Source organism: Ornithorhynchus anatinus, chromosome 19 (genome assembly GCF_004115215.2).
Source record: "Ornithorhynchus anatinus isolate Pmale09 chromosome 19, mOrnAna1.pri.v4, whole genome shotgun sequence".
Taxonomy (NCBI): Eukaryota; Metazoa; Chordata; class Mammalia; order Monotremata; family Ornithorhynchidae; genus Ornithorhynchus; species Ornithorhynchus anatinus.
The window spans coordinates 21,123,870-21,149,346 of record NC_041746.1 but is presented as its reverse complement, the minus strand read 5'-3'; the positions used below and the strand labels follow the sequence as shown (position 1 = coordinate 21,149,346).

The following is a 25,477-nucleotide window of genomic DNA, read 5'->3' as shown; positions in this document are numbered from 1 at the left end:
TTAACGAACGCCACGGCCAGCATGTTTACGACGATTCCCCCTGCCACCTCCGCGTCCGCAGGGGCGCCGGCGTGGCCGGACCTTCCGTTCCGGGGCTGGGGGCCGTGACTCGGTGGCCCCGCCGCGTTCCGGGGGGTCACGTGGGGCGCGGGGGGGGGTCACGCGGTCCCGGGGCCGCGGCGCGTGTCGGGGGGGGGGAGGCCGGACGATTCCATCCCCTCGGCCGGGGGGGGGGCGGAGGGTGAGGGGGCCGATGGGAGCCCAGCGCCGTGGGCAGCGCGGGAGCGGGCGGCGGGGTCTCGACGCCCCCCGTCGCTCCCCGCTCGTCCCGTCCCCCCTCCCCGGGCCGGGGGCCGCTTGGTCCGGTCCGGGCCCCGCCCCCAACGGCGCGCGGCGGCGCACGTGACCTCCCCCTTCCCCTTCCCCTTCCCTCCCTCCCTCCCTCCCTCCCTCCCGCTGCTCCCGCTCCGGCCGGCGGCGCCATGAAGGGGCCGCTGCTGCCTCTGTTGGCGGCGGTGCTGCTGCTGCCGCTGCTGCTGCTGCCGCCGTGCGGACCCGGACCCGCCCGAGCGCAACCCGCGCCCTCTTCTTCTTCTTCTTCTTCTTCCTCCTCCTCCGCCCGCCCCGTCACCGCCACCGCCTCCGCCGCCCCCCCCACCCGCACCCCCACGCCGCGCCCAGGTGATGGACCCCCCCCCCGCCCCCTTCATTCATTCATTCATTCATTCGTTCCGCGGTATTTATGGAGCGCTCACTAGGTGCGCGGCACTGTAGTAAACGCTTGGAATGGACGATTGGGCACCGATTCCGAGGTCCTTTCCCCTCTTCCCCCCTCTGGCTTCTGCTCCCTTCCGCTCTCCCCCCATCCCCTCCAGCTTTCTCCTCCTCCTCCTCCTCCTCCTCTCTTACCCGTCCCTTCCCCTCTTTCTCCTTCTCCCTCCCTTTTCCCCCTTTCTCTTCCCCCTTCCCCTCTCCCCCTTTTCTCTTTCCCCCTTCTCCCTTTTCTCTTTCCTTTTCCCCTTTCCCCCTTCTCCCTTCCCCCTTTCCCCCCTTCTCCCCTTTCCCCCCTTCTCCCCTTTTCCCCTTCTCCCTTCCCCCCTTCTCCCTTCCCCCTTCTCCCTTACCCCCTTCTCCCTTCCCCCCTTCTCCTTACCCCCTTCTCCCTTACCCCCTTTCCCTTTCCCCTTCCCCTTCTCCCCCCCTTCTCCCCCCCTTCTCCCCCCCTTCTCCCCCCTTCTCCCCCCTTTCCCCCCCTTCCCCCCCTTTCCCCCCCCCTTCCCCCCCCTTTCCCCCCTTTCCCCCTCCCCCTTCTCCCTTCCCCCTTTTCCCCTCCTTTTCCCCTCCTTTTCCCCTCCTTTTCCCCTCCTTTTCCCCTCCTTTTCCCCTCCTTTTCCCCTCCTTTTCCCCTCCTTTCCCCCTCCTTTCCCCTCGTTTCCCCTCGTTTCCCCTCCTTTTCCCCTCCTTTCCCCCTCCTTTTCCCCTCCTTTCCCCTCGTTTCCCCCCCTTTCCCCCCTTCCCCCCCTTTCCCCCCCTTCCCCCCTTCTCCCCTCCCCACTTCTCACTTCTCCTTCCCCTTTCCCCCTTCTCCTTTCTCCTTTCCCCCCTTCCCCCTTTCCCCCCTTCTCCCTTCCCCCCTTTTCCCCCTTCTCCCTTCCCCTCTTTTCCCCCTTCTCCCTTCCCCTCTTTTCCCCCTTCTCCCTTCCCCCCTTCCCCTTTTCTCTTTTCCCCCTTCCCCCCTTTCCCCCTTCTCCCTTCCCCCCTTTTCCCCCTTCTCCCCTTTCCCCCCTTCTCCCTCCCCCCTTCCCCCTTCCCCCTTCCCCCTTTCCCCCCTTCTCCCTTCCCCTTTTCCCCCTTTTCTCTTCCCTCCCTTTCTCTTTCCCCTTCCCCTCTCTCTCCTCCTTTCCCCCTTCTCTTCCCCCTTCACCCTCTTCCCCCCTTTTCTCTTCCCCTTTCTCCTTCCCTTTCCCCCTTTTCTCTCCCCCTTTCTCCTCCCCCCCCCTTCCCTTTCCCCCTTTTCTCCCCCCCCCCCCTTGCCCCGGGGCCGGGGCGGGGTGGGGCGGGGCTGGCGTCTCCCCCACGTGGCGGGGGGAGCGCGGGCCGCCGGGGCCCCGGGAGGAGGAGGGAGGGGGCGGCGGGCCGGAGCCCCCCGATCGGGTCCCTCCCGGGGCCGGCGGCGGACACGCCGGGAGGAGACGGTCGGCGCCCGGGCTCTCGGGGAAAATCGGGAGCGCTCCACGGACTCCACCGGCCGGACCCGCTACCCGACCGGAGCGAAGGAGGACGCGCGGGAAACGCCCGGGTCGCCGGTCGAGCGGCTCCCCGGCGCCCCGATCGACGGGCGTCGGGGCGGCTCCGGGGCCACGCCGCCCGACGCGCTTCCCCGGCCCGCGGCGGGCCGGCTCGCGCTCCTCGTCCCCGGCGTCGGGGGCCCGCGGAGCGGGGCGCGGAGGAAGCCGACGGGTCGGGGTCGTGACGGCGGAGAGGTCGAGAAAGGCGGGAGCGAAACGCGGTGGAGATCCAGAGGGAGAGAAGAAGGGAGGCGGGCGATCCCGAGCGACCCGCGGGACGGCTCGGCCCCCCGGCCCTCGCCGACCCGAGGGTGGGAAGCCCGGACGGTGGGGAGGGGAGCCTGTCGGGGCCCACGGGTGGGTCGGCGGGATCTGGGGCGGCGCGACGGCGGGCCGCGGCGCGGGGGATCTCCCTCGACGCGTGGCTCGTCGGTCGCCGGCCCGGGGGGCGGCGAGGGTCGAGAGGTCGCGCCGCTCCTCGGCGGAGGACGGCGTCGGGGGCCGCGCGCGGCCGGTCCCCCGGGGACTCGGGCCGGGGGTCCTGGTCTCCGAGCGCCCGGCCGCCCCCGCGTCGGGCGACGGTGCCCGCGGTCCCGGGAGACTCCCCAGTCCCGCCGTCCGGGCGGCCCGAGGTGACGTCCCGCGCTTACTGCCGGCGGACCCCGGGCCTCCCGAACCCCGCCCTGGCCGCGGAGGCCGCGGGAAAGTCCGTTCCCCCCTCCCTTCGCCCGGCTCCCTTCCCCTCTCCCCGTCGGCCCTAGGGACGGGGAGCGGAGCCGCGCCTCCCGTCGCGCGGGTCGCCGTGGGGCCGGCATAGGGGTCGCCGGACCCGTCCCCCCGCCCCGGGCCGGGTGTCCGGCGGGGCCTCTCTCTCCGGCGCCCGCTCTGAGCCCCGATGTCCTCCTCCCCGCCCCGCCGGGCGAGGACGGGGGCTGTCGCTTGGAAACGGGGTTCGGAGGAAAGCGGCCCGGCGGCGGGAAGACGGAGGGGTCCACGGGGCCGTCTTGACCTCCCTCCGGGGCCCGGCCGGCGCCCCCCGCCCGACGGAGATGCCCGTCGGTCGGCGGGGCCCGTGGGCGGGCGGGGACGGTCTCCCCCCGCCGCCGCGTCGTGCTCTCCGAGGTCTCGGTACCGTGCCCCGCGCTCGCTCGGCACGATCGGACGGACGGCGTGTCGCGCGGCGGGACCGGTCGGGGTGCGCCCCGGCCGCGGTGCGGGCGAAGGATCGGTTTCCCCGACCCGACCCTCCTGCCCTTCGTCCTGCCTCTCCGGCCGATCTCCCCGACCCTCTGTCGCCGGCTCGCCCTCGGCCTTCCCCTTCTCGAGGCTCTCCTTTGGACCCCCCTCTCGTCTCGGTCGACGCGCTCACGGGCTCCCGCGGCCCCGACGGCCCGTTCGCGGTGGACGGCTCCCGACCCTCCCCCTCCAGCCCCAACCTCTCTCTACCCGGATGCCCGAAGCCCTCGTTTCCCCCCCTCAGATCCTCTCCTCCGCTTAATGATAACGACGACGACTGTAGCGTCTGTTAAGCGCTTACTGTGTGCCGAGGACCGTTCTCGGCGCCGGGATGGCTACGGGGTAGACGGGTTATCCCGTGTGGGGCTCGTCGCGGTCTTAATCCCCATTTTGCAGACCGAAGCCCAGAGACGCTCAGGTGGCCCGCCCGCGGTCACACGGCGGACGAGTGGATCAGAACCCGCGTCCTCTGACTCCCGAGCCTGCGGGCTCTCTTTTTTTTAGTCCCCGTTGACCCCCGCCACCATCCTCTCCATCATTCGGGCCCCCGATCCTGGCTTCGTCCCCGACTCCCTTCCTTCCTTCCTTCCTTCCTTCCTTCCTTCCTTCCTTCCTTCCTTCCTTCCTTCCTTCCTTCCTTCCTTCCTTCCTTCCTTCCTTCCTTCCTTCCTTCCTTCCTTCCTTCCTTCCTTCCTTCCTTCCTTCCTTCCTTCCTTCCTTCCTTCCTTCCTTCCTTCCTTCCTTTCCTTCCTTCCTTCCTTCCTTCCTTCCTTCCTTCCTTCCTTCCTTCCTTCCTTCCGTCCGCCCCCAGACTCGGCGTGTCCCTAAACGTCGTCGGTGCTTTCTCTGAAAGATTGCCGGGTTCCGCCCCTTCCCTCCGTCCGGACCCTCGCCGCGCCGGACCGGGCACTCGACGCCTCCCGTACCGGCCTCCCGTCGGACCCCTCGGCGTGCGTCTCTTCTCTCCTCGGCCCTCTCGTCGTCCTCCGGTCGTCTCCGAGGCCCGGAGTAGACTCCCTCTCCGGACGGCGCCCCCCCCCCCCCCGCCCCCCGCGTCGCGCTCTTGTCTTTCCCGCCGCCGGCCTTCGGCCTCTGCCTCGGATTCCCTCTCCCTTCGCGTCTGGCCAGCCCGCCGCCTTCCCCGTCTTCAGATCCTTTCCGAAATCGGTCCCGTCTTCCCCTCCTCCGTCCTCGCGCCCGCCACCTCCGACCTCCGGCGTCTCCCGGGCCCGTGGACTCCGTCTCCTCCGTTCAGATTAACACGGAACCGTGCGTGAGCGCTCACCGCGCGTCGAGAACTAGAGTGGGTGCCGGGTGTTCGGGCCGGACGCGGCCCCCGTCCTCTCCGGGGTGCGTGGTCTGAACGAGGGGGGTAGGATTTAGTCCCCGCTTTGCCGGAGAGGAAACCGAGGCGCAGAGCCGCATGGCAAGGAAGCCAGGATTACAGCCCGGGTTCTCCGAGCCCCGGGCCCGTGCTCTTCCCCTTAGGCCGTGCTCGTTCTCTCTATACTCCCTCCCTTCCTCCCCCCCGTGATTTATTTCCGTGTCGGCCCCTCTCGCTAGATGGTGAACTCCTCGCGGGCAGGGAACGTGTCCGCTGACCGACTCCAGCCTCCCGCCTACCCGGTGAAGTGCCCCGTACGGGGCGAGCGCTCGGTAAATCCTCCCGACTGGATTTCTTTGCGTCGGGAAGCCGGGGCTTGGGAGAGAGGGGCTTGGAGCGTTAGAGGAGTAGGACGAGGGAGCGTGATCCGACGAATAAGACGAACTGCGGTGCGGGGAACACAACTCTACGTGTGAGTTTTTCGCTGGGGGGGGGGGTGGCGATCGGTTTTTCCCGAAAAGGTCAGCGGTGAAGCCGCTTCGCGCTCCAGATGCCGAAACGGCCGACGTTTTCGGTGGAGGGAGTCGGAAGCCGAGATTGCCGTGGACTCATCTCGTAACGTACCTCTGCCCTGACGTATTTAGGCCCCTCTCCTCTTATTTTATCTCGGAACCACCGCCTCGACTTGGGGATTATCTTCGGCTCCTCGCCCTCACCGCCTTCCGGTCTCCCCGCTTGAAAACACTCCGGTTTTTCGGCACGCTCCGCTCGGTCCCCTCCGTCTGTTTAGCGGTCTAGACTCTCGCTTCCACCTCGTCGCCGCTCTTTCTTCCCTCCTCCGGCCCGGCTCGCGTCGGGGTGTTGCCCGGTGCCCCTCTTCCCGCCTCGGACCCGTGGCCTTTGCGGCAAGTCCCGCGTCCTTCTCCCTTCTGTTAACCGCCCGCTGTTTCCTCGCTCAGGCTCCTCCCTCCTCCCGAGTCACCCTCCCGGGCGTATCCGGGTTTCGCCGCGCCCACCTCCGGCCTCCCGCCCGTTCGGTGCCGGGCCTTAAACCTCCCTCCCCTCGCGGTTCTGGCCCTCGTCCCTCCCCGTCTTTAGACGTCTTCTGGAATCCCCCCTCCGCCGACGAGGAATACCGTCCTGCCGGCCTTCGGCCGCCTCCTCCGTCCGGGCCCGTCGGCGCCCATCTCGGCGCTCGCGTGTCCGTTCGGCTGCACGTTTTGTTTCGTTCCCGTTCCGCCCGGGTCCGTCTGTCTCCCCGCCGGGAGCGTCGGCTCACCGGGGTCCGGGGCCGTGCCGCGTGGTCCCGGGGGGGCTTCCCGAGCGCTTAGGGCGGAGCGCTCGGTCGTTTCCGTTGCCAGCGCCGGGACGACCTTTACCTCTAGCGGATGGCTTCCTGGCGGCCCCCGGGCGAGTTGGGAGAGAAGCGAGGAGGGGGGAATGCAGCCGGGCTACCGGCCCTCGCCCCTCCCCGTCCGTGCCGTCGTCATCTCCGTGGCGGGGGGACCGGGACTCGACCGCTAGCGGCGGAGTGTGGGAAACCTGCCTTAAACTCTGCTCCCGCTCGCTTGTATTGTGAAGTACACACCGCCCAGGACGTGCTCCGCTACCGGGTGATTCTGGGGGCACCTTTACGGGAAGATAGCGATGGGTGCCAAGGCCGGGAACGCGTCCCGCCCGTCTCGGGGGACACCGATACGGGAGTTGGCGTCCGAAAGAGTCGGTCGGGTGTGGAAATCCTCTAAACTCTAACCCGTGAGCCCCCGGTTTATTCCTGCAATTCCTGCAACGCGATTGTCCCGCGTCTTCCGCGCGGCCTCCGTGTTCTAGAGCACCTCTGTTTTATCCGCCGCTCTTATCACGGTACTTCCTGAGCACTCACAAAGCCCCCCCGGGCCTCACCCTGTCCCCGACCTGCAGATGGGGAGACTCTCCTCTCTCTGTCCCTTTTCGGTCCCCGAGCCCCGTGTCGACCGGAAGCTCCCTCATCCGATTATCCGGTGCCCGCCCGTGCCCTCGGCACGGTGTTCGGTGCTTTTTAATCGCTCGGGTATCGTGGTTCGGGCAGCGGACCGACTCCCGTTCGTCCGTTCCTCGCTTCCCTTTTCCTCCCCGGACTTCCCAACCTCAGAAGTAAGGTCTCGTCGTAAGCCGTCGACCCGGAGCGACATCGCGGGCGCGTCTCTCCCAGCCCGCCCCATCTCCGGTTGTTCCGGAAGCCTCCCCGGAGAGTCTCCTTGGGAAAAATACGGCTGACCGCCGCCTCCTTCCGTGCGGTGAACGCGAGTCTCCGCCCTCCACTATCTCCTGCGGGCGATTTTGGACCGTAACGGGTGGCTTTCCCCTCCCCGGCCACCGTCCGGGCTAGGAATGGGAACGCGTAGGCCTCCGCCTGACTCTCCTTCCCGTGGTCGAGACCGGAGAGGACTGGAAACTCCCCGGGTGCGAGGACCTCGAGGCAGTTAAAGGAGCTGGAATAGTTAACGAATCCTCTCCCCGCCGATACCGACAGTGAGGTCTTACTCGATCACCCTGGTGCTTTTTGCGGGGACGTCACCGGGGCGTCTTCCTTCTGCTTTAATAATAAGTCGTTGCGGTATTTCGGCACCTACCGTGTGCGAAACCCTCTCCCGAGCCCGACGGACGATCGTCCGGTCGCGCGCGGGGCTCTCGGTCGGAAGGAGGATGGAGACGGAGGGTCGAAATTCCATTTTTGCGGGCGGGGGGGGGGAACCGAGGCGCAGAGAAATGAAAGCGACTGGATGCGTGGGGACGGCTGGGATCGGACCCCGGGCCCGCGCTCTTCCCGCCGGGCACCTTCCTCGACGTTCTGGCCGCTTTTAATCAATATACGTGCCGGTGCCTTTATTCCTGCTGATCCCGTCTCCCCCGCTCCAGACCGTCAGCTCACCGCGGGCAGGGACGGTGACGGTAGCGCGCTCTCCCGAGCGCGTGGTGCAGCGCAGCGAGCGCCCAGTAGATACGATCGAATGAAGAAGACGACGACAGCGCGCGTATTTAGTCCCTTAAAACCAGCGGCGAGGAGTCGAAGGTTTTCGAGGGATGGGATGTTGAGGTTTTTGGGTTTTTTTGGTTTTTTTTTTTTAGAAAAATGGTGTGGGCCGCAGAGTAAAACGAGGGGTGAAGAGGGGAGAGGCCGGATGCCGGAACCTATAATAGGAACTTTGGTGGCGGGGCCCGGGAGCCGGGTGGAGCGGCCGCCGCCACGGCTCCCGCAGGCAATAAGGAAGCAAGGAATCGCCCTGGAGGTTCAAGGCGCACCTGGGATTCGCGTCACCTTCGACGCTCCCCGAGGGGCGGGTCACGGGAGCCGCGCTCGGCCCTCCACCCCGCGGCCAGTGAGGATGTGGCTCCGGGTGAGGTGATCACCATCTTGAGCTCACCGCTGTTGACGGGTTTAGACGTTTACCCTAAGAGGAATAATCGCACTTGGCAGCTGTGTGACTGTGGACGAGTCACTTCACTTCTCTGGGCCTCAGTTCCCTCATCTGTCAAATGGGGATTAACTGGGAGCCTCTCGGGGGACGACCCGATGACCCTGTATCTCCCCCAGCGCTTAGAACGGTGCTCGGCACGTAGTGAGCGCTTAATAAATAACAACGTTGTTATTATTAAGTCACCTTGAATTTTTTTTGCCCCGAGGCCAAACAGAGGTTTCTCGTAGAACTGTTTCCGTTCAATCCGTCGCTCCGGCTGTTCTCCGCCTAAGCTCGCTACGAGCAGAGGACGCGTCTCCCCGCGGCGTTACGTTGGACGCTTCCAACCACTCGGTTGCGTTCTCTGAGAGACGCGGCGCGGCGGACGGAGCCCGGGCTTGGGAGTCCGAGGTCGTGGGTTCGAATCCCGGCCCCGCCGCCAAGCGGCTGTGTGACCGTGGGCAAGTCACTTGGCTTCTCTGGGCCTCAGTTCCCCCATCTGGAAAAGGGGGGTGAAGACCGGGAGCCTCGCGTGGGACCACCTGATGACCCGGCATTCCCCCCCGGCGCTTAGAACGGTGCTCAGCGCGCAGTAAGCGCCTAACAGATGCCGACGTCATCATCGTTATTCTCTGCACACGGCGACCGCTCACTAAATGCAGCCGAACGATTTTTTCGGTGGGAGATTCTGGGAAAGCTGACCATTCGAGCTAAGTCCTCGTCGGGCCCACGGCGCCTCCAGATCCGTAGGGGTCGGCGAGGGCGGGTCGCGATGGACGTCCCGGCCTCCGCTCTTCGGGCGGACGGTGGGGTGACCCGAGGCAGACCCGGGGGATTGACGACGACGGCCGGAAATCCCCGCCGCCCTCCGGTTCCCTATCCCCGCTCGTTGCCGAGGTTCCCCCGTTAAGGTCGCGGGGGGGAAACGGAGTCTGCGGCGGCGCGGTGACCATCTTCCCTTTGTTTTTCAGAGATCTGTACGGGTCAGAACTGCAGTGCCTGCCTAGGTCCGAGCGTCGGCAACTCCTCGTGCTTCTGGTTGGAATGCTCAGGTGAGAGACCCCGGGATCACGACGGAATTCCGTCCCGGCGGAAAATCCGTCCGCGTTGGTTCCTTGGACCGGGCGCAGAGCCCCGTTCTAAGCGCCCAGTAGGATGCAACAGAGACAGCCCCATTCCTTGTCCCTCAGGAGCTCGCAGTCTAGAGGCAGCAGAAAAACCGGAATTGCTCGCGTGAGTGACCTTCACTTTGCGCTAAACGCGCCACGTTTCTCGGAGAAGAGAGCGAGCCCGTGCTGGTGTGAATCGACGGTGCAGCGTCGCGACTCAGATTTCTTTCCTCCTTCCCGTAGTCCAACTGGTTAGTTAGAAGCAGCTGGGCTCAGGGGAGAGAGGCCGGGCTTGGGAGTCAGCGGTCCTGGGTTCGAATCCCGGCTCTGCCACTTGGCAGATGTGACTGTGGGCGAGTCACTTCACTTCTCTGGGCCTCAGTTACCTCATCTGTAAAATGGGGATTAACTGTGAGCCTCACGTGGGACACCTGATGACCCTGTCTCTACCCCAGCGCTTAGAACGGTGCTCTGCACATAGTAAGCGCTTAAAAAATGCCAACGTTATTATTATTTATTGGGTGTCGGAGACGCAGCGCGGTGGGGTGGATCTAGCCGGGGGAGTCAGGAGATCACGGGTTCTAATCCCCGCTCGGCCGCGGGACCTCGGGCAGGTCGCTTCCCTCCTCTGGCCCTCGGCGACCTCGCCTGGAAAATGGGGATCGAGACCGTGAATCCCAAGTGGGACGGGGGCCGCGTCCCGTCCGATTTGCTCGCGTCCACCCCAGTGCCCGGTACAGTCCCCGGCACGGGAAGAAACGCTTTAAAAAGCTTCGGCCCTCAAGGGACTCAAAAGAAGGAGCGTCGCCTGCTCTTGCCGTCCCTGACCTCGTAACCGTGTTCGGGTTTCGAAGTCTGACTCGATAGTACCCGTTCCCGGCCCCGCCCCTTGGGGCTTCCGGGATTTTCCTTCCCGTTCACCCTCCCCGGCAGGCGGTAGAGAAGGAAGGGGGGGACAAGGGAGGCTGCGGAAACCTCCCGGGCCACCGGCCGGCCCGCCTCCCTCCCCTGCCGCCCGACTCCGCGTGGTCCCGAGCGCGGGCCCGGGAGTCGGCGGGACCGGGGTTCCAATCCCGGACCCGCTCCCTTGTCGGCTGTGTGGCTTGGAGCAAGTCGCTTGACCGCTCTGTGCCTCAGTTGCCCTGTCTGGAGGGCGGCCGAGCCACAGTTAGATCTCCTCACCTCGCCCCGACGCGCCCCCGTTGCGTTCCCGCCCCTCCGGCCCCTTCCCGATCCGCGCCGTCCCGTCTCCCTCCGCGCCGCGGGGACTCGGTTCGCCGCGGCTCCCGGTTGCTCGGATCTACCCCAGCGCTCGACACAGCGCTCTGCCCATAGTAAGCGCTTCGGAAGTACCGTAACTATTATCCCCCTCCGGCAGGCCACCCGCCCCTCTGAATAACCAGGAGCACGGGCAAGCCAGATCCCTCGGTGGGTGAAAACACCTAAAAGACTCCGCTTTCGAGATCTCAGCTCTGTCCCTCTTTCCCCGACCCCGTTCTCCCTTTTAGCGTGCTTTCAGGAGTAAAATTCAGTTGGTTTTTATTGTCTTTTTCTCCCTCCACCAGCCCGGGCTAGTCGTCGTATAATCGTGTAAAGAACGTTGCCGTGGTCACCTCTAAGTAGCAAACTCCTCCGAATAGAACTTTAAGACCGTTAAGACCGGTGGCTGTCCCCGGTGTTGTTGCCTAGAGGCCGTGGGAGTCGGTCAGGACGGGTTTCAACAACATTTGGTGTTTTCCTTTCCTCTCTTCAGTTCTCGAAGGGCGCGAACTGATGGTCTTTTGAATTCCTGCTCTTCCCACAGCGCAGTTTCAGATAGTGACTTTTTTTAATTGCGGAATTTGGCGCGCCTCTTGTTTCTGAAATACCCCGAGGCCCGAGCGTTTTCCGAGGGGAGCGCGCCTGGCTAGAATCACGGCCCGTCCCCCCGTTACTTTGGGACGCGTGCGGAGGAATGATCATCGTGGGGGCGGGGGGTCGTGGAGCCCCGTTCTGAGATCTCGGGCGGATCCGGTAGAGTCGGGTTGAACATTCCTTTCCCACGTGGGGCTCAGAGTCCGAGGGAGGGAGAACAGGTCTACGGTCCCTTTTTACGGGTGAGCAGACGGGCACGGCGAGGTCGCGGAGCGGGCAAGTGTTCGTGCCGGGACTGGAACTCGACTCTTCTGCCTCCCGGTCCTTCCCCCTTCCCACTAGATCTCGTGGCTGCTCAAGCGCGCGTGCTGCTTATTCTGCCGAGACCGCGTGCCGCATCCAGATACGGCCCCGGGCGGGGACGGACGGATGTTCTGCCGCTTCCTCCTCGTCAGAGACGGGTAGCCAAAAGCTGCCTTAAGGTAGAACGGCGCCTCTCTAGCCTTGAGCCTCTTAGTGCCAGGCTTCTTTTTAATTTAGCTTTTACGGAAGCGTTCGGCAAGACGTCTTTACATTCGCCGGGCCCCCCTCGCTTCTAAAGCCCTGGCGCTCCGCCTAATGCGGTCAGTTTCTAGGACGCTGAGTTCTTGGCGGACACGAGAATCCGCCCGCTGCCGTCCTGCCCAGATGGATTCGGTTCCCTGACGGGGGCCCGTCGGAGGGACGTAGACGGCGTAAATGGAGTGATAGACATCTACCGTTCCGTGGGCGTCTTGCCGAGCTCGACACGCACACGGCAAATTCTTACCGCTGCAGCTGAAAAAATATCTAATTACTTGGGCGACGAACCGTTTGTAGGCTTGGGGAAATGAGTTGTGTTGCTCTGAGTTGGGAGCGGTGAGGCAGTTCCTAACAATCGCCTGATTCTGAACCACAGCGTTTGGGGAAATGACTGCGCGTGGCTAAGCGGAGCCTTGAAAATGCTTGTAGAAGAGGAAAGTTGATCAAAGTCCAGATTCGGAAAGGTCAGCCTTCCTTTTTCTCCAAACGTGGGACCGCGGAAGCAAACGTATTTTTTTCCCGGTAGAACTCACTCGGATTAAGAGGGTAGAGGAGAGATGGGAGGTTGGGTTTGTGGGTTTCTCCTGAATTTCATAACTCAGAGACCCCCGGGCAAACATCTGGGACGGTCTTCCGTTGCGTGTCACAGGCGTTTGAAACGGCAACTTTGTGTATTTTCAGGAGGGAAGAGTTACTGCTCGGACAGTCCGTCGGTCGAAAACTGCACGGCCGAAAATAAAACGGAAGACTGTTCCGGTAAGTTCCTCGTTAATGTCATATAACTTCCAGTTCCGTAGCGTCGCCGTCGTCTCCCGCAACGGCCCCCGGCTTTTGGGAGAGAGGGAGTTGAAGGTTTGGATGGTCGCCCCACCTTTTTGACGTTTTTTGCAGCCCCGGAGCGGGAGAGGGGCCTGGTGGAAGGAGTGCGGGCCTGGGAGTCGGAGGACCTGGGTTCTGATTCAGTCTGCGGTGTGGCTTTGGGCGAGTCGCTTGACTTCTCTGTACCACCGTTCTCGCGTCGTAAAATAGGAATTAAGACTGGGAGCCCAGTTGGGGGGACGTGGATCGGGTCCAACCTGATTATCTCGAATCTGCGCCAGTGCTCACTCCAGAGCCAGGCACGGGGTAAGCACTTGGGTGCCACTTAGAAATCCAAGTGGGGAATTGAGCCTAGCGATAAAAGGAGCCCGGGCGGGGGAGAAGGAAAAGAAAGATAAGAGGACACTCAACTAGATTTCTTCTGTTGCACTCTCCCCCCGGGCTGCATACAATCAACACTCAAAAAACAAACTTCCAAAAGAAAAGGAAAAAAATCAGCTGTGGAAGTAGAAGCGCTAAGTACGGAAGGCCTCCGACCCCTTGCGCAGACTCCCCCAGGTTACCGGGACGCCCGCTTTCAAGGCTCAAGTGCTCTTTCTTTGGCCGGAGAGCACGTCGTGTGGCTCGTCGGGGCCAGAGGATCGCCGCCTCTATCCAGAGGAGGAACCACGTGCCCCTTGGGCCTGTCCTTAAAAGTCCCTGGCGTTTCCAGGAAACTCGGGGTCCGGAAAGACCGATTTGCCAAAGCGCGGGTCCGCCCGTTGCGTGGTTCCGTGGTTCTTTTATAGCCCTCTTACCCGAAGCTAGCCCGAAAGCACCTTCCTTCGCTGCCCTTTCTGGGCGAGGGCCAAATTATCAACTGGACCCATCGCCGTAACGAGATGCTGCTTTGATCTGCCTGCCTCTTCTAAATATTAAGCGGTTTCTGCCTCTAAAAGAATATACGGTCGTCAGTTGAATGTTTGCGAGGAGACAGGCTAGTCCTCGAGGATGGTTTTAGACTGTGAGGCACGGAATTTCTAAATGGAGGGAGGAAAAAGGGATGGTGAGGGAGAAATCCAGACCTCTCCGCCCGGCAAACCACAGCGCGGTAGAAACGGAGTAAGTCGCGGAAGTGAGCGGCTTTGGAAAACCAGTTCATCGGCGGCGTTTGAGCGCTTACGGCGTACGGGGCCCCGTCCTGAGCCCTCGTGGGAGCGCAGCCACATTCCCTTGACCGCGGTGGGTTTAGAGGCTCGAGGAAAGCCACTCCACACAGGTTTGGGGGATTGGGCGTGTTAGGTATTGTAAGGGCTTCCCAGTAAGGGCCCAGCTGCGTGACGATCGCCCGAGAGAACTCTTCACCAATCAGACCAGGCAACGACCTCTAGTTGAAACGTCGCAGACGACCTTCCCCGGACCGGGAGGTCGCTGTGGGCAGGGAACGTGTCTCCCAACCCGCGGAGATCGTACCCTCCCAGGCACTCAGTACGGTGCTCTGCGCAGACGTCGGCACTTGGTAAATAATAATGTTGGTGTTTGTAAAGCGCTTACTGGGTGCAGAGTGCCGTTCTAAGCGCTGGGGGAGATACGGGGTCATCGGGTGGTCCCACGGGAGGCTCCCGGTCTTCGTCCCCGTTTTCCAGATGAGGAGACTGAGGCCCAGAGAAGTAATTGCCCACAGTCACCCAGCTGACGAGTGGCAGAGCAAGGGGATTCGAACCCGCGACCTCAGACTCTCAAGCCCGGGCTCTTTCCACTGAGCCACGTTGCTTCTCGGAATGTCCGTGCCCCTGAAACAGATGACTTGCCCCATTGCGTCGGGGCCGCTTAGACGTCAGTTTCTCGGGATGGGACCGATTAGGAAAACTTAATCCACCCTTGATGAGGCGAGATGTTCCCCCCCGGCCTGTGAGTTAGAGTTTTTTAAGTTTACTTTTCTCAAATTTACTAATGGGCCTATTATGGGGTATTTTCCTCATAGCTGGGAGGGCGATCCCTTCACCTATAATCAGTTTAAATCACCTCCTGTTATTTCTTCCTAAAGGACTAGCCTGTCCACTTGCAAAAATTCAACAGGCAGATCAAAGCAACACCTTATTACGGCAATTAGTCCGATTGAGAATTTGACCCTTGCCCAGAGGAAATTCAAATAGAGCCTGATCGATATTCAAAACCACTTCAGGAGTTTTGTAAAAAAAAATTCCAAATGCAGAGGAAAAACAGTACTGGAGGCAGAATATCGTTAATCAGTGGTATTTATTGAGCACTTACCGTGATCAGAGCACTGCACGGAGCGTTTCGGAGCTAACAGCCCCATAAATGAGATGCTGTTTAAACAGCGCAACAATCAAGCGGCGTAAAATTAGAGTTCGGGTTTCTCCTGAAAATTGAAAAAGTGGAAGGCTGTGGGACACTTTTCAGCTTGACTCGAGAGCAGGAGGAGGAAGAGGTATCCCAAAGCTGAGAGATGAGCCTGTCTCTCTAGATTATTTAATTGAATTTCATTTTTTTTTTGTGGCGGTGTTGCTCTCTTTTGTTTCCTTCTTAAGCCCTAGCTTGTTGGTGGTTGTTTCTTCCGTCAAACACCCTTGGGATTTCTGGCCCACGGTTCAGCGAGGAGGATACGCTACCTGACTTGACCCGTTCTAGGAAGAATGAAGGGGAGAATTTGGGACAGCAATACGTGTCAAAACCCTAAGAGAAGCAGAATAATAGCTCAGAGAGTCTAGAAACCCGGTATGGGGTAACCTGGAAAAAATGTTCTTGGTTTTGTCGCACATAAACCGATTAGGCTAAAGTGGGACGTTCGGGAACTTTCAGCCTTGAAATTTGAAGCAGCCGGATGCCGAAAAAGCGCCACAGGGTTGTGAAAACCAAGAGTTTCCAGCAACGCGGCCTTTTTGGACCCTTTGCTGGCTGCTCTTATTATAGGAAAAAAAGACACCGAGAATTGGACGGTTTGCGTATTAACGCGGAGAAAGTCTGGTGCCGTGTAAACACCTTCTGAGCCCGGGTCCTCCCGTCCTGAGGCGTAGGTAGGCGCCGCTTTGGGGTGATGGACAAAGATCTCCATCATCCTCAATTTCGAGGATGCTGCTTTTTTTTCTAAATGGATTCGTTAAGCCCTTACTCTGTCCCGGGCGCTGTCCTGAGCTATGGAAGATAATCAGGTGGGACACAGTCCACGGTTCCCCCGGGACTCACGGCCTTCATCCCCATTTTACAGAGGAGGGGACGGAGGCACGGAGAAGTGAAGCGATTTGCCCGGGGTCCAACAGCAGTCGGGGTGGAACCAGGACTGGAACCCATTAGGCTCTACCCACTGGGCCACGCTGCATCTCCTTTTTGGTCTCAGGTGGCTTAGCGTCCCCTCGCCCGCTCCAGTCTCCACAAAGCATCCACAAAGAGGCCAGCAGAAGCTACAGAGGGCGAGCTCTTAATGGTGGCGGACCAGTAATAATAATAATGTTGGTATTCGTTAAGCACTTACTATGTGCCGAGCACCGTTCTAAGCGCTGGGGGAGATACAGGTCGTCGGGCTGTCCCCCGTGAATCCCCATTTGACAGATGAGGGAACCGAGGCCCAGTGAAGTGACTTGCCCACAGTCCCACAGCTGACGGGTGGCGGAGCAGGGATTCGAACCCGTGATCTCGGACCCCCAAGCCCGGGCTCTCCCCACTGAGCCGCGCGGCCTCTCTAAAGCAGAGGAGTTTCCAGTAGCCAAACCTCGCACCATCTCGCGACTTCTGGCCCACCGTCTCCTCCTGGAGCTTCCCGTGGCTTTTTCCGTCGCTATTTATCGAGCACCTACTGCGGGCGGAGCGCTCAGGAAGCTCCTGGGAGAGTACGGCATCGCGGCAAGCAGATGCATCCCGGGAAAGGAGGGAGTGTCGGTTAGCACGGCGCTGGGAGTCGAACTGGACCTCTGCGGGGGCCACCCAGCACCCTCAGCCTCAGGCTCCCAAAAGCCACCGCGAAGCATTCCGCCTGACCCCGATGGGGAGCGTGACCCAGCGGGAGGAGCGCGGGCCCGGTCGTCGGAGGGACCCGGGTTCTAATCCCGGCTCCGCCACGCGTCCGCTGCGTGGCCTTGGGTGGGTCACCGTTACCGCGTCTCTGAAATGGCCAGCGTCAGGTGGGGCGGGGACTGTGTCCGGTCCCAGAGCTGAATACGGTGCCTGGCACTTAAATACCGCTATTATTATTATTATTATTATTAGGAAGACATTGTCCTTTCCCACTAGGAGCTTGCAGGTCTATAGAAACCAAACGCGTGGAAGGACTTGGATCCGTATCTCGTACGGTTTTCTTGTCGACTCCACCCCCAGGTGTCACGACGTATCGGTGCCCGCTCCCATTTCCTCTGTCTGTAAACGGAATTATTTTACCATCCGTCTCTCCCACTAGACTCGTGGGCGGGGAACCTGCCCGCCGGCTCTGCTCCGTCGTCCTTTCCCAACCGCCTAGTCGTAAGGGCTCGGGAAATAACCGTCGCTGGCCGGAAAGGCGTCGGACCGAGTTAGGCTTGCGGTCTCTCCTCGGTAAACTGCTCTTCAGTTGACTGGAAAGAGATTTGTAAGAGAGTCAGTACTGTCGGTTTCTTAAAGTAACCGCGCAGGCCGATGGTCCCTAATAATGGGAGTTACGGCGTTTAAGCGCTTACGATGTGCCAGGCGCCGGTCTGATCTCTGGGGTAGAGGGTGATCAGGTCGTCCCACGTGGGGGCTGACGCTTTTAATCCCCGTTGCGCAGTTGAGGCCCAGCGAGGTGAAGTGACTTGGGCAAGGTCACCCAGCAGACCGGAGATGGGATTAGAACCCACGCCCTCTGACTCCCAAGCCCGGGCTCTTTCCACTCAGCTCCGCCGCTAGATTGGTATCGCCGCCCTCACTGGCCTCCCTGCCTCCAGCCTAAGCAACTTATGATAATTATAGTATCCGTCAAGCGCCGACTACGCGCCAGATCATCCTCTTGAAGCGTCGCTTAGGCCGCATCTCCCCGCTGCTCAGGAAGCTCCTTTGGCTTCTCCTTTCATCAGTTCACTCGGTCGTCTCCGTCGAGAGCCTTCTGCGCGCTCGCAGTCACGTCCCCCGACCACGATGAGCTTCCGCTCTAGAGCGGGGGTGACGGACATCGCTACGTAAAAATCAAATTACAGATCTGTACAAGTGCAGCGGGGTGGGGAGCCAAGGGAAGAAGTCAGGGCGACCCGGAAGGGATTGGGAGATGAGGAAGAGCGGGAATTGCTGAGGGAAGGCCTCTTGGAGGAGATGGGCCTTGGAGATGGCTTTGAAGGGGGGAGATATCAGATTTGAGGAGAAAGGGCGCGCCAGGCGAGATGGAGGCACTGGAGGAGCAAAGTCCGCGGGCTGGGTTGTAGAAGGAGGGAAGCCAGGCGAGGTAGGAGGGGGGCGAGGATATGGAGAGCTTGAAAGCCGATGGCGAGGAGTTTCTGTTGGATGCGGAGGCGGACGGGCAACGACCATTTGAGGAGCGGGGCGACCCGTCCTGACCGTTTTTGTAGAGAAACAATCTGGGCGCCAGAGTGAGGACTGGAGTGGGGGGAGGTCGGCGAGGAGGCTGCTACGGGACCGGATCATGGCAGCAGTTAGGATGGAGAGGAAAGGGTGGATCCCTAGCGCCATGGTGAAGGTGGGGCCCGGCGGGATTTTGGCAAATGAGAGAGAGGATTCCAGGATGACGCCGAGGTTACCCGCCTCCGAGACGGGAAGGATGGCGGTGCCCTCTACAGTGATGGGAAAGGCAGAGGGAGGACAGGGTTGGGGCGGGAGGGGAAGGAGGCGTTAGGTTGGAGACGACGGGAGGACGTCCGAGCAGCGATGTCCTCAAGGCAGGAGGAGACGCGAGACCGCGGAGGAGGGGAGAGATCAGGGCTAGAGGTGGGGATTTGGGTAGTCTCCGCGTAGAGGATTTGGGAGCCCGCGAAGGAGATTGTGGATCAACGGCCGGAGAGCGAAGAGGAGAGTTGGTGAAGCCAAGACGGGGTAAGGTTTCCGGGTTTCCAGGAGAGGGGGGTGGTCCACAGTGTCCAAGGCGGCTGAGAGGCCCCTCCCTCCCTCACCCCGATTCTTAATCGCTACCAAGGCCCTCCACCAGCCTTCCCCGCGTTTATATTGCCATTTCTCTTCTCCCGCTACTCCTCGGTTTCCTCTGTCTCGCCGTCTCCCAGCATCATTATTAAGCAGAGGAGCCCAGGATCCCAGTCAAGCGTGACGCAGATGAAGCTGGCTCGGGAGCGTGGGTTTAAGTCAGAGTTCACCGCCCTACCGAGCCCCCCGGGCGAACCAGGTCGGAGCACCTCCCCGAGAGAGCGGAGTGACGGGAGCCACCTCCCTTTCCGCCCGAGCGGCGCGCCCTGCCGTCGGATGTGACGGTTGGGAGCTATCTCCGGCCGGCCACGGGTCGGCTTCCGGGTAGGCCTCACGGTTCCTCCGTTCTCCAAGGCTCCTTCGCTCACAACACGTTAGACCGCTTTCACCCGGGGAGGCCGATTACCCGTCCGGCACATTTATCGCGTGCTTGACGTGCGCCGAAAACCGTCCCCAGTGCTTGGGGGGGAGGGGGAGATGGACATTAATGTAAGTACAGAAATCACCCGAGTGCCGTGGGGCCGGGACGGGGAGTGGGTGAAAGGAGCGAGTCGGGGCGACGCGGAAGGGGGTGGGAGAGGACGGAAGGGGGGTTTAGCCAAGGCCTCGGAAAGGCTTTGAGGCGGGGGGGGGAGTCGTCGATAGGAGGCTGGACGGTGTTCCAGGGCAGAGGGAGGATGCGGGCGACCGGTCGGCAGTGAGATAGACAAGATGGAGGTGCCGTGAGGAGGACGGCGTTAGAGGGGCGAAGCTGCGGGCTGGGTTTATAGCAGGAGAGTAGCGAGGTGAGGTAGGAGGGGGCCTGGCGTTCAAGCCTTCAAAGCCAAGGAGTTTCTGTTGGAGAGTGTTGGAAGCCCCGGAAAAGACGTCAAGCGTACGCGTACCCTGATGTGATGATTATTATGATGTTTAAGTGGTCACGGTGTGTCCAGCCCCGGGGTGAATGCAAGATGAGGTTGAACGTAGTCCCAGGCTCAGCTGGGGCTGAGGAGGAGGGAAAACGGGCAGTGAAAACCAACTGGAGAAGGTGAGAGGCAGAGGAGTTATGTGATGTCCTCAAGGTCGCACAGCGAGCCCACGTCAGCGCTGAGATCAGAGCCTGGAGCGGGCAAACCTCCTCACCGGGAGCCGCCGATGTTGAGCTTTTCCTTTCGGCGGGGCCTCACTCTCTCCGCTCTCCCACTCGGACCGCGGCCCCCGGGCCTGGAATTCACTAGTGACCCAAATCGGGCTGACCCTTCCTCCGATCCCATCACCTCTGACAAGCCTTCCCCTTTCCATATCCCAAGTCATGTTAGTACCTTGCTGTGGTATACATGCAGGAGGAGGAGGAGTGTGTCTGTCTCTCTAAATACATATAAATATATAGAGAGTGTCACATATACACACTCGTGTGTGTGTGTATAGAGTTACACTTCATAAAACGACCTGTAAAATCGGTTGTGCAGGCAATTTTTCCAATTATTCTAATAGTGATGATTTTCTTTCTGCCTCGCATTAAAAGCGTAACCTCCTTTCATCCAGGACAGGTCCCGATCCTCTGGCACTCTCCCGAAACTCTCGTAACGCCAGTGGGCGTTCGGTCAGTCCCGTGACTGCTGTGCTAAACCCGGTTGAGGTTGACACGCGGTGTTTTGGCCGCTTAGACGTTCAGCGCTTCTGCAGCTCGGAGGTTATCGTTCAGCCTTGCGTTTGGGAAATGTGCACTTTGCCTCTTGCCCCTTGAAATGGTCTGATTTTGTAATGTTTCCTCTTGACGTTTCAGCTGCCACTACAACTCGTCCTTCACCTACGAGCTCTTCGGTTACCACGCAGAGTACCACCGATCTTACATCAGGTAATCCAGTTTTATGATTAAGCGCCGGTTAAGGAAAGAAGGATTGGGTGAGGGGAAGCAGCGTGGGGTTTTCCTCCTCGGTCTTCATCTTTTCAGTAAATGAAATCTCTCTCTGGGTGCCGAGTGGGGCTCCGTCAGTCGACAGGCTTGTCTTTAAGGGATACCTGAGTCGCTAAGATGAGTTTTCTCCACGGTGGTTAACCTAAAAAAGAAGAATCGAGGAGGTCGGTAAATTCTCCGATATTCCATTGGCCCCGGGCCCCAGATAACTGGTGGACCGTAGGGCGGGCGTGAAGAATCGAGAAACATATAGGTCACTTGGGAGCCTGTCCTGTAAAAGCGTAGGTGTGTAAGGACAGAGAGTGTAAAAATTCACCGCCAAATGCCGTCTGAAAGCATCGGTGTGCGATGGATTTCTTGCTTTAGTCCATTGATTTTTAAAATGCAAGGGTCTAATCAGGAACAGTAATAGGAAGCTTATTTCTGGAGTTGGTGTGGCCAGTCTCCGGCGCCGTTATCCTGCCCCTGGATTCTCCACAGTTCACTGCTTTTTGAAATGGTTAGTTCCTGCTTTAATTTAGGACAAGAATTAACCGTATTGGCAGCAGGGAGAAGGAAGAAGGTTAACTGCAAGCGTCTGGCGGGAGACCAGACTGTAGGAAAAGCACAGTGAGGAAGGAGCCGAGGGGAGAGAATTAGTGGGGGGGTGAAGGTATGAAAACGAGAGAGAATTCTGAGAAAAGTTGAAGGGAGAATCAAGAGGTGCTGTAGGGTCAAGATAACTTTGAGAAGATTATTTAATGCAGGGCATCCTGAAGGCGGGAGACTGAATCCTAGTCTCGCTTCTTTTCCTGAATTTTCCTTGGGGGAAATCGCTTAACTTCTCTGCCTCGGTATCCGTCTGTCAGGCGGGGCCGGGGATCGGGGGATGAAGTAGTGAGGGAAAAACGGGGTAAATGACATGAAAAGGCTCTGCGATTTGTGTTCTTTTTAAAGTGCTCGGGTAAACTCAGTAGCATTTTCGCATGTACAGAGTTGCAGAGAACGATCTGGTGAAAATCCTCACTTGGGGAGTGGAGGTGGGGCAGGGGAAGTTCTGATTAGAGTTGGGTGATGCGTGTTCCTTAAAATGGTGATCGTTAAAAGCCGGGGGTAGGAGAGCATTTATTTATTTGCTCATGGTCTACCTTGATGACGATGGCTGATGGTATCTGTTAAGCGCTATGTGCCGAGCACCGTCCTAGGCGCTGGGGGAGATAGAAGGGGCATCGGGTTGTCGCACGTGGGGCTCCCAGTCGTCATCCCCATTTTCCAGACGAGGTAACCGAGGCACCGTGAAGTGGCTGGCCCAGAGTCCCACAGCCGATAAGGGGCGGCGCGGGGATTAGAACCCGTGACCTCTGACTGCCAAGCCCGGGCTCTCTCCGTTAAGCCGCCCCGCTTCTGTCCATCATTCCATTCCCTGGAAGAGTCGGTCGTTTGACTTCGTTCTGATTTTTACAGAACCTCTTAAGATAAAACTCAGACTCATCGGAGAGTCGGAAGAAAAACAGCGGTTATGATTGTGACCTCTTGAAAAATATTTCTCTCATTTACAGCCACGCCGAACGCCACCGCGACTCCCGTCACGCCTTCTCCACGCAAGTCCTCGTTTGACGCAGCTAGTTTCATAGGTGGAATTGTGCTCGTGCTGGGCGTGCAGGCGGTAGTCTTCTTTCTCTATAAATTCTGCAAGTCCAAAGAACGAAATTACCACACTCTCTAAGACCGACGGCTAGAACAGACTGGCGGCTCAAGACGGGTGCAGTTCACCGAAACCAAAACGTTATTTTCTTTTGCGGGGTCCCACGTGGAAGGCAGAATTTCGGAAAGTTTTAATCTCCATTCGGCATCATTTCGGAGCCTCTTCCCCGAGAAGAGAAGGCAGATCAATCTCTTTATTCACCGGGAGCTCTTACAAGAGTCCGCACGGGTTCACGCGGCCGTCTTCTTTCTGTTTGAAGCGGTTGCCGCTGGGGGGGGGGGGGATTTTCTTTCCCCAGACGGGCGGAACGTAGACCCAGACGCTTTTTTTTTTTTTGAATTCGGTGGAGAAAACCGTTCTCGTAGCAGACGATCTCATGAATGTGGTTGCCGTAGGTCATTTAGAATCAGCCTGGAAGAGGGGAGGTGGGTCGTTGGGCTCTGCCAGGTGACTGGACGGGAAGGTTTTGACCGGCCCTCTCTAGAAATGGGGCAGATCGGGGGGGAAGGGAAGTCCCGGAGTGCTTGACAGACTCCGCTTTGGTTTTCTACCTTTCGGGGTGAGATGCCAACGGGGAATTGCATTCCAGACTGGAGGAGACCAATAAAAAAGGAATCCGAAACAGACTCCAGCAAGTTTTGCGGGCTTTTAAAGCACCTTGTGGGATGGGGAAAACAGTGCCTTAAACAGATGGGAAAGGAAGGTCTGACTTTCACGTCCATGCTGCCTTGCCTTTCACGCTAAGGAAGGCAGAAAGGTCGATCGGCACGGATTCGTCCCAACCGGAACTCGGGCCCCCGTGAGGTACATTCGTGGCCATCTTTCCCCTACTGGAAGCGGCTCATCTCCTCCTCCCTGGAAGTGTCGAGGAGTTTCCCGACCTTATGAAATCCTTTTTCACCCGCTGAGACGTTAAACTGCTGAGGGTTTGGGTTTTTGAGAAGCTCCCGACGATGGTGGGAGAACCACATTTAGCCGATTTTCTGCTCTTGTCTAAGGTTCTCGGGATCTGTACGGCTCAGGTATTGTACCTTAGGGAAATTAATTGGAAGGAAATTTTGAAATTCAAATTTAATTTGTGCCGTAGAAGGCTATCAAGCAAGCATTCCACCCTGCGGCCCCAGTGAACTTTATTGTGGAAACAGTCGTTTGTGATGAAGGAGCCTGTCAGACTGCAGAGCATTGTTTCGTGGCACTTTCTGTTTTAACACCCCATAAGTGAAATGGGGGGGAGCACCTACCTGCCTCCTCCATTTCCTCTACTCCGAAACCCTTTTTCCTCTCTCACCTCGATGTTCATACTAAATAGGATGGAATCGAAGAGATTTACGGTTGGTTTTTACCTCTGCCTAACCTCCCTGAGAGGTCTGTCTTCGGCCCTCGTCCCACACTTGGCCCCCGGAGATGCGCAACTGATGATTTCGGCCCACGGTGTCGCGTCTCCAAAAAGCAGCCTCACGACTCGGTGAAATTATATTCCGAGGGGTCGTTAAAATTCAGAGTCACCGTCTGTCCGTCTTGCTGATGCAAACCAGTGCATTTAACCTGCGTATTTTGTATTGCTGACTTTCAAGTGCCTTAATTATTTGAAATCTCTGGCCTTGATTTTTTTTTCTTTTTTCCCAAAAACGGTGGAAGGGGTGGCCTTAATTTTTAAATTGCATCCTTTTAATGGTAGCAAATGGTACCGAATCGGGGCGGGGGAGAGTTCAGGATTATACCCTGGATGCCATCGGCTTTCAGGCATTTCGCATGCTGAAATTCAACGTTTAGCGACTGTGTAGTTGTCATTTAGGCCCAGGTGGCCGCTCAGTCCTAATTCCGGGATTTGCCGCACCGCTTCTCGCCCTCTAAGTCTCGAGACCGGTTTGGTTTGAAGGACTTGGACGGGCTCCATTTTCCCGGCTAACCACGTGGCCTTTTGGGTGCTTGTTTTTTTGCAAACCGGCAGTACCCCTGGGCGGCTCCTACGGGGTATTCAGCGACGGACCGACGACCCCCTCGGCGTTCCCTTGCTTCGTCAGTTCCAAAGATAGGCAGCGATCGTTTCCGCCTCTCACGTGGCTCGCTCTCAAATGCGACTGCTGCGCGGTTTTCCGGGGAACTCCCCGGTCTCCCCGGAATGCCCCGCTGTTACAGGGATCTGTCCGACGTGGCCGGCGGGAGAAGTGGAAAACCGATTTGTAATCATCTGCCGAATTGACCGAAATAAATTCATGTTTACTGAATTTATAGGCTCCGTGGTATTACGTTTAATGGGTCGAATGCCGAGACGTTTGGGGAAACTCACTGTAGATCTGTCCCAGTTAGGCTTTTTAGTCGTTCAGTGGTATTTATTGAGCGCTTTCTATGCGCAGAACACTGTACTGAGCGCTTGGAATGGACAATTCAGCAACAGATAGAGACAATCCCGCCCAGTGAAGGGTTCGTCTCCCAAAGGGTAAAGATGTCTTTTGTTTCAGAGGTGACGTGGCCCTCTGTGAGACCCCGTCGGTGAGTGTGAGAAAGCCAAGTCAGTGCATGAACTTCTGGAAAGCAGCCATTAAATCCTTGCTCTCTGATCCTCGAAACAGACTAACAATTTTTCCTCACTGGCAAATGCCGTTTGAAAACCCTTAGGCTTCGAACTAACCAAAAGGGAGACCTGAGTAGGAAGGGAAGTTTAGACGGCAGAATATTCTAGAGCTGTGGATTAGGCGAATCGTCCTTCGTTAGGATTGGACTCTTCCCAAGCGCGTAGCACAGCCCTCGGGACACGGTGAGCGCCCGATAAGTACACCTAAATAAATGAATAATGCCAGGGGGGCTGCTGTAATACGAGTTCAGCTTGGGTTGGCTGGCGACCTCCTGCAGAAAATGCTGCTCCAGGACCAGAATCCGTTGCCGTTGCAAGCCAGAGACCTGAAGCTGTGGGCCTTGAGGGTCTAAGCTTTCATCTTGACCTTTTAAACACCATCCTCGGCTCACCCCATCCCTCTCCCGCCACTGCCTCACACCTCCCCCCCCAGCCCTGTTTAACCCGGTCACTTTTCCTCCTTCCCATCACTGTGACCCGGCTCGCTCCGGATAACACTCCTCCCTCGGGGGCGGGAGCGAGGGGGTGTCGGCTTCCTTCTTCCCCTCCCAGGCCGCCTTTATGCCACCCCACTTTCTCCATGCCCCTCTCTCCGTTTCC

The 25,477-nt window shown here is 59.5% G+C and overlaps 1 protein-coding gene across 1 annotated transcript; it reads left to right on the top strand.

The window, feature by feature from the left end:
* The first annotated feature begins 445 nt into the window (after positions 1–445).
* On the top strand, positions 446–24,530 carry CD164 (CD164 molecule). The gene is made up of 5 exons (XM_029047227.1): positions 446–681; positions 9,257–9,337; positions 12,491–12,565; positions 20,487–20,558; positions 22,157–24,530. Exons 1-5 carry the CDS (start codon positions 483–485, stop codon positions 22,321–22,323), a joined length of 594 nt encoding a protein of 197 aa, XP_028903060.1. The 5' UTR covers positions 446–482; the 3' UTR covers positions 22,324–24,530.
* Positions 24,531–25,477: the final 947 nt, after the last annotated feature.

What these genes read in the sequence shown, in the direction of transcription:
- CD164 (XM_029047227.1), top strand. Translation starts at nt 483, where the DNA reads ATGAAGGGGCCGCTGCTGCCTCTGTTGGCGGCGGTGCTGCTGCTGCCG. An exon ending in CTTCTGGTTGGAATGCTCAG is followed by an intron (nt 9,338 to 12,490) that starts GTGAGAGACCCC and finishes GTGTATTTTCAG; the next exon opens with GAGGGAAGAGTTACTGCTCG. An exon ending in TACCACCGATCTTACATCAG is followed by an intron (nt 20,559 to 22,156) that starts GTAATCCAGTTT and finishes TCTCATTTACAG; the next exon opens with CCACGCCGAACGCCACCGCG.